The sequence below is a fragment of the Otolemur garnettii genome, unplaced genomic scaffold, assembly GCF_000181295.1.
Source record: "Otolemur garnettii isolate 467f Iridium unplaced genomic scaffold, OtoGar3 scaffold00043, whole genome shotgun sequence".
In the NCBI taxonomy this organism is placed as follows: Eukaryota; Metazoa; Chordata; class Mammalia; order Primates; family Galagidae; genus Otolemur; species Otolemur garnettii.
The window spans coordinates 11,330,918-11,338,373 of record NW_003852438.1 but is presented as its reverse complement, the minus strand read 5'-3'; the positions used below and the strand labels follow the sequence as shown (position 1 = coordinate 11,338,373).

General features: G+C 50.1%; 1 protein-coding gene across 3 annotated transcripts; it reads left to right on the top strand.

Moving 5' to 3' along the window:
• Window positions 1–724: 724 nt before the first annotated feature.
• On the top strand, window positions 725–7,140 carry LOC100948621 (retinol dehydrogenase 16-like). Of its 3 annotated transcripts, none has more exons than XM_023513575.1 (4): window positions 725–1,133; window positions 3,528–3,786; window positions 5,411–5,643; window positions 6,481–6,587. In XM_023513575.1, the coding sequence occupies exons 1-3, from the start codon at window positions 821–823 to the stop codon at window positions 5,619–5,621; spliced, it is 783 nt and encodes a 260-aa protein (XP_023369343.1). In that variant the 5' UTR covers window positions 725–820; the 3' UTR covers window positions 5,622–5,643; window positions 6,481–6,587. The 3 variants fall into 3 exon arrangements, with proteins under 3 accessions (XP_023369343.1, XP_012661083.1, XP_003790592.1); XM_012805629.2 differs by having other exon boundaries at window positions 736–1,133; window positions 5,411–5,613; window positions 6,481–7,140; XM_003790544.3 differs by having other exon boundaries at window positions 740–1,133; window positions 5,450–5,613; window positions 6,481–7,140.
• Window positions 7,141–7,456: the final 316 nt, after the last annotated feature.

Here is a 7,456-nt window from a genome sequence, read left to right as displayed (position 1 = left end):
CCACCAGCGGCCCTCAGCACCTGTCCCCTGCTCCAGAGTCCCCACAGCTCCATCTCCTGGCATTCACACACCCCCAGTGGCATGAAGTGAGGGTTCCTCAGGAGTCATTCATAGCTACCCCTCCTTAAGCTCCTACTGTGTGCTGAACAGAAGCCCCCGGATCACCTAGAGCTTCTGAGCCTGTGGCTGACTGTGTCTTCACTATTTTGATGATGTTGGCAGAGTGGACTCCATGAAGGAAGCATTTTCAGAAAGTCATATTGATTCCTGGGCTAAGTACACTTTGGAATTGGATGATACCTCTCAATCCTCTGCTTCACAAATACATGAATTCACAAGGTTATGGGACTTCTGGGGATTTTATGCTACAGAACCATATGCTGTAATATTATGACACTAGCTTCATCATCCGGAATGTTAAAGAGTTAACATTTACTGAGTGGGAGACAAAATGAGCATGGACCACTCTTTAAGTATAAGACCAAGGTTAGGAAAGCTCCAGTGCGCTCAGGGTGGTGAGCTGAGATCAGGGAATGGCAGGGAGGAGGGAGAGTAATACTGAGGTTAGGAAACTTCCAGTGTGCTCAGGGTGGTGAGCTGAGATCAGGGGATGGCAGGGAGGAGGGAGAGGAGTGGCTGGGAGAGGTGGGGCTGGGGAAAATCAACAGTGCGTTTGATCAGCCCTCTGACGATTTCTTCACAGCATCACTGAGATAAAAATTCAAGAATGCCTTAATAGGGAGACATCTGTAAAGCTCATAGCAGAGAGTACTAGACATCTAGCACAGTCAAAGCCGGTAGGCACTGTCCTCTGCAAGCCATGTGGCTGTACCTGGCAGCCCTCCTGGGCTTATACTACCTGCTGCGCTGGTACCGGGAGAGGCAGGTGGTGAGCCACCTCCAAGACAAGTACGTCTTCATCACAGGCTGCGGCTCTGGCTTCGGGAACCTGCTGGCCAGACAGCTGGACACGAGAGGCTTGAGGGTTCTGGCTGCATGCAGGACAGAGGAGGCAGCGGAGCAGCTGAAGGCCCAGGCATCACACAGGCTGGAGACGGTGACTCTGGATGTCTCTAAGACAGAGAACATCACTGCAGTCACCCAGTGGGTGAAGGAGCGTGTAGGGGACAGAGGTACCTCCCAGACTCCTGTTTTTTTCTGTTTTTATCTGTCTGTGTGTTGGGGGAACTTTGTCTGCTAACTGGGAAGATTCCCAGGATGTTTGTATTTTCAAGGACTTGAGCTTCACATTTTCCAGAGCATCAGTCCTAGAGCGACTGTGCCTACGCCCCAAGGTCAGGTCAATTCTCCACAGGAAGGCTGGGCCCTGGAGGGTTGCCACAAACAGCAGGGGCCTGGGGCCTGGCAGGATTCAGCCTCACCATCTCAGCATTTTCTTATTGATTCCTTCACATTAATCTCCCGACCCCCACCCCAAAGGCTGTAAGATTATCTGTCCTCACTTGACTCATGGGGACACTGAGGCTTGGAGCCCTAAAGGGACTTTATACCAAATACAGAGTAAGAAGTCCTCTTCTTTCTACTATATTATGCTGCTTTGTTCTCATTATAAACATAGAACATGATCATTGAGGCAAACACAGAAGAGGTTGGAGGTAAAACATCGTTCTCCCTTGGCCCATCCTCCAGAGTTCATTAGCAGAGAACTCTGGGATCAGCTCAGTATCATCAAATCTCTTCCAAAATGTAATATTCAATGTCTATATGTTTGTGTTGAGAGAATGTAATTTATTTCAACAGTCCTATATTGTCAGATGCTGAAGTTTGATTCCTACTTTGTCTGTCACAAATAACATCTCTTTAAAAATTCAGTAAGATCTTTGCGTCTGTGGCTCAAGTGGCTAAGGCACCAGCCACATACCCCTAAGGTAGGGGGTTCGAATCCAGCCTGGGCCGCCAAACAACAATGACAGCTGCAACCAAAAAATAGCTAGGCATTGTGGTGGGTGCCTGTGGTCCCAGCTACTTGGTAGGCTGAGGCAGGAGACTCACTGGAGCCCAGTAGTTGGAGGTTGCTATGAGCTGTGATGCCACAGCATTCTACCCAGGGGGACAGCTTGAGGCTGTCTCAAAAAAATAAATAAATAAAATAAAAATTCAGTAAGAAGGTTTGTTCACATGCTTAGTAATGTTATTCACATAAAGTAAAATAACTGGAGCAAAGACTGCAAATTTCTATAAAGCCAAGAAAAATATCAGGGGCAGGGGAGACTAATACTGCAAGGCCTTACTCACTTTCTAATATTCCTACACTCAAACTCTGCCCATCCTGCCCCCAGCCCTCACTCACTGAAAACCCTGTTCCTGCTGACCTTGGGTCTGTAGTTGCATAACTCAACTATTTCAAATCCTTCATGATGCAGCTGGGTGTTTTTTGGGTTTTTTTTTTTGTTGTTGTTGTTGTTGTTCTTTTTTTAAAGGGGAAGAGTCTCACTCTTTTGCCATTGATAGAGTGCTATGGTATCATCATGGCTCACAGCAACCTCACACTCTTGGGCTCATGTGATCCACCAGCCTCAGCCTCCCTAGTAGCTGGGACAATAGGCAACTGACATGATACCCTGCTAGTATTTCGATTTTTAGTCTTCTTCTTGCTCAGGCTGGTTTCAAACTCCAGAGCTCAGGTGATCCACCCACCTCAGTCTCCCAGAGTGCCAGGATTACAGGCATGAGCCATTGTGCCTGGCCTTGATTTTGTGTTTTTTCCCCTCTATCTATTTCAGAGACTCTTCCTGAGAGCTAAGTGCAGTGGGGACCGGCCAGGTTAGGTCAAGGGTGAACTTTGCGGAGGTTGGAAGGAGAGTCTGACACTTCTCAGGGGCAAGGGTGCAGTCTGGACACTGGTGTGGCTTGAGGACTCCTACCATTTGTCCTGAGTTTCCACTCCATGGTGGACTTAGGATTTTCAGGCAGAGAGGGTGAACATAGCCTCCTGAGCAAATATTGCCTTGGAATTTGTGTGGGTTGTGTCACAGCTTGCCCCCTGATGTCCAAAGTAGCCCTGTTCACTAGGTTACCCCACTCTTGCGATTTTGAGTGTGCCTTTCCCAACTTGGGTGTAGAAAACCATTATTCATGGGTTTTTCCCCTTTCTTTCTGCTTTTTCCTTTCTCCTCTCTGCATTTCCCTTAGGTTCTTTTACCCCATTCCCCTTTTACTGTCTCTGTCTCTCTCCCGTCTTCAGATTTTTTTGAGGCCCCATTCTGTTTTCTCAAACTCTGCCCATGCACTTAAGAAAGTTGGGTCAGTCACATGCTGGGCACCAGGCACGGAGCAGAGATGACTAGGACCCTCCCTAACCTCAGCAGCTTGAAGAATATGCAAACCTGAACAACCCCCAGAGGCACCAAGTCCGTATTTCCTCTCCTCCACTCTGTTCCCTTGTGCCATGAAGCACATTCTTCCTGACTCCACACATAAATTCCACTGGGATGTGAGCTTGAACCTAACTGTGTCCAACTGCACAGGCTCAACACAGTGTTGCTCTCATCTCCCTCTGTCCCCAGGACTCTGGGGCCTGGTGAATAACGCTGGCACCTCCCAGCCCACAGCTCCCAACGAGTGGCTGACAAAACAGGACTTTGTAACTATACTGGACGTGAACCTGCTGGGAGTGATTGAGGTGACTCTGAGCCTGCTGCCCTTAGTGAGGAAGGCCAGGGGCCGCGTGGTCAATGTCTCCAGCATCCTGGGCCGGGTCTCACTTTTTGGTGGCGGCTATTGTATCTCCAAGTATGGCGTCGAGGCCTTCTCGGACTCCCTCAGGTAATCACACTGGGCTGGCGCCTGGCCTGCATCTTGTTCCTATTCTTCTGTGGTAGAGTTTTCAGGGGTTTGATTGAATCACAGCCTTAGAGGCTCCTTGTTCAAGACTCCTCTGTCACGCTTTGTGGCCCAGCACTTCCATGCATTTAGCCAGCCGTCCCTTTGGGCCTCATCTCCATGTTCTGGTAAACAAAGGATCCTCAGGCCTCAGAACTCGTGTAACATGGTTCTGAGCCTTCTGAGAAAGTCCCATTCACAGGACACGTCTGAGGCAGATAAGACCAGGGATGATTTGAGTGCAGAGTCCATGTCCATGGCCACTGCATTATTCGGAAGCACTGAGCGCTTGATGGTGAGTGCAGCCTCTGACTCAGTGCCACAGACAAAAGGGGAAGGCAGTGGGAGTGGAGGGTCAGCATACCCTAGGACCACATGTTTTGGTCCTTCACCTAGTAACCTGGATAATGGGAGATAGAGGCACAGGAGGTATAAAACATCATTACCAACCCTTAAGGGGGTTGTGACCGAATCAGCCATGCTGGCCTTGGCACCCTCACCCTCTATTGTGTGAGGGTCTCAAATGTGTGGTGAGAGCTCAGACCTAGAGAGCTGTACTTGGCAACCAGTGAAGAAGAGTGGGCAGGACTCCTGCATGAGAGCATGTCATCAGCCCAGGGCCACGGTGACTTGGCAATGACTCCTGCGTGGCGGGTCCTCCTAGCCCGAAGGGCAAGGCCAGGCCTGTTGCAGAGAGTTGGACAGGTGGGCAGGGGTGGGCCATGGGCCATGGAGGTTTTTGACCCTGCACACAAGCCAGACTTTGTGCTGTCAACAGTGAAACCCATGGCAAGGTGTACTCAGGGCAGTTGCTTATCTATCGGGCATCCAGATGCCCTCTGGGTGCATGGTGTGTGGAGAGGCAGGACTGAAGGCCAAGGGAAACTCCTCAGAAGACAGCTGCAGTAGCACCACTGAGACAAGCCCCAGGAATTTCCCGGGGCAGGAGTGGGAGGAAGGAGTTTGAGATGCTCAGAGAGTGCAATGGGCCAGTCATGATGCTGATTGGATGTGGGGTCAGCATCATGAGGGGTACTGCTGCAGTGGTGCCCTGCAGCAGAGTCCAGGGTGTTCTGGGCAGGTAAGCCTGGTCTGTAAAATATGGTAACCCTCTACACCAGAAATCCCATCCTCATAAGTTTTTTTGTTTTTTGTTTTTGTTTTTGAGACAGAGTCTCCTCTATTTCCCAGGCTAGAGTGCCAAGGTGTCAGCCTAGCTCACAGCAACCTCCAACTGCTAGGTTCTAGGGATCTTTTTTGCCTTAGCCTCCAGGGTAGCTGGAACTACAGGCACCTGCCCCAATACCGAGTTTATACTTCCATTTGCAGTAGAGCCCAGGTCTCCCTCTTGCTCAGACTGGTCTTAAACTCCTATCTTCAAAGGATCCTCTTGTCTCCCCCTCCAGAGTCCTAGGATTATAGGTGTGAGCTACCATCCCTTGGCTATCCTCTTAAATTTTGCCCATTGGCTGCTGTACGTGCCAACTTGCCAGGATTTCTGGCTTATCTCACCACCGTGTCTTCGCTTGTTTCTGGGTTTGTTAGTTTTCTGTGTTTTGTTTCCCAGACCTCTGAAGTCCCGGCCCTCAGCATGTCTGTCTTGCAGGAGGGAGCTTGCCCACTTTGGGGTGAAGGTGGCTGTGATTGAGCCTGGTCAATTTGAGACAAACATGACCAACACTGAGAAAGTTTTGCAGATGGTCCAGAAGACTTGGGACCACGCCAGCCCCGAGATCAAGGAGATCTATGGCCAAAAGTTTCTGGCATCCTGTGAGTGAGCTGTGGACAGTGAGCAGAGAAGTGAGCCTCATTGGAGTCCTATGTCCATCATCATTAGTGCCCCAATACTTCAGGGGAACAGAAGGAAGTTGGCCCCCCAACCCCAACAAAGTGAAGTGCTTTAGCCCCATTCCAAAGGTGCCTTGTAGTCAGCAGATCACCTAGAGAAAGACTGCAGTCTTCCTGGAATGGGGACCACTGTCTGCTCTGGTCCCCTCATTATTATGAAAAGGAAACTAAAGTCAGAGAGAGAAGAGACCATGGGCCCATGTCCAGCACGGTAGAGATGCCTGGTGTCCCTGCACTGAGCCTCTGTTGGCAGAGACCTCTACTTCTGTGGTCCCAGTATCCCCTGCCAGGGAGGAGAGGAGGCTTGGTGTGTAGCAGCTGCTCCTGGGGCAAGAGTGGGCCACTCCCTGGGGATCGTAGATCAAGTAGAATTGGGGCATATCATCCAGGAACCCGCTATTCTTAGAAAGTTTCCTTCTGGCTCGGTGCCTGTGGCTCAAGTGGCTAAGGCACCAGCCATGTACACCCAAGGTGGCGGGTTGGAATCCAGCCCGGACCCGCCAAACAACAATGACGGCTGCAACCAAAAAATAGCCGGGCGTTGTGGCGGACACCTGTGGTCCCAGCTACTTGGGAGGCGGAGGCAGGAGACTCGCTTGAGCCCAGGAGTTGGAGGTTGCTGTGAGCTGAGATGCCACGGCACTCTACCCAGGGGGACAGCTTGAGGCTCCTGTCTCAAAAAAAAAAAAAAAAAGAAAAGAAAGTTTCCTTCTAAGGTAGACGTATGAATGGTTTGAAGGGAAGGAGGGATGTGCCAGCACATTAAGGGCCCTTTCTCACCCTTAACAGACCTCAAAATGATATCTGAAAAACATACAACCAGATGCAGCCTGAATCTGTCTGAGGTGACGGACTGCATGGAGCATGCGCTGACCGCCTGCCACCCCCGCACCCGGTACTCAGCTGGCTGGGACGCCAAGCTTCTCTACCTCCCCCTCAGCTACATGCCCACCTTCCTGGTGGATGCCATTGTCACCTGGGGCCTCCCCAGGCCGGGCAAAGCCCTGTGAAGCCATGCCTGGGTGTGAAGACCAGGCTGTGAGACAGTGGGGCCCCTACAACATGGGGAACATTCAGGGAATGACCCCCCACCTGCTTCTCCTCCTTTCCCTAAACAACACTATTCTTCTGTCTTCTGCTGGAAGTCACAGAAGCACATTACTTGTCTAGTTAATCTTTAGGAACTATGCAGAAATCCTTATGATCTTTCCATTTTTACCTTTTGACATATGTTAACAAAGTTAGGTAGGAACTATTAACAGGAGGATTTGTTTTTGAGAAAGTTATTTACGTTTTCAAATAATAGTATAAAACCAAAAATATGTCTTTTGTCTATGCTACTTCCCCTTAAATGACCCTGCTGAGATACTAGAAAATAAAGCCGATTTTGTGGTTTGGTGCTGGCTGTAGTCACCAGCTGTGTCAGAACTCCCAACCCCATCTTTCATATCTTATGTCTTATCCTGTGTTTTATTTTCTCAATCCCCACAGATTCCACTCTGGTTCATTCTCCTCTGTGCAGGCACATTAAACCTGGGGTGCTTCTTTGGTTGGGGTTGGTCACTATGTGAGGTGATGTGTCCTCGGGAGAGAAATACAGTGAAGGGGGACAGCTCTCATGTCAGCTGGTCTCCTGTCCTACCTCATTCCTCACCTCTGGCCATGACTGTCCTGGGATACCATTCAGAGGTCCAAAGAAGGTGTGAGAAGGTGCCTAGTCAGGCAGCTGAGGAACGAGGACTCAATGGCCCTCCTGGTTGTGGTG

What these genes read in the sequence shown, in the direction of transcription:
- LOC100948621 (XM_012805629.2), top strand. Translation starts at nt 821, where the DNA reads ATGTGGCTGTACCTGGCAGCCCTCCTGGGCTTATACTACCTGCTGCGC. An exon ending in GGAGCGTGTAGGGGACAGAG is followed by an intron (nt 1,134 to 3,527) that starts GTACCTCCCAGA and finishes CTCTGTCCCCAG; the next exon opens with GACTCTGGGGCCTGGTGAAT. An exon ending in CCAAAAGTTTCTGGCATCCT is followed by an intron (nt 5,614 to 6,480) that starts GTGAGTGAGCTG and finishes CACCCTTAACAG; the next exon opens with ACCTCAAAATGATATCTGAA.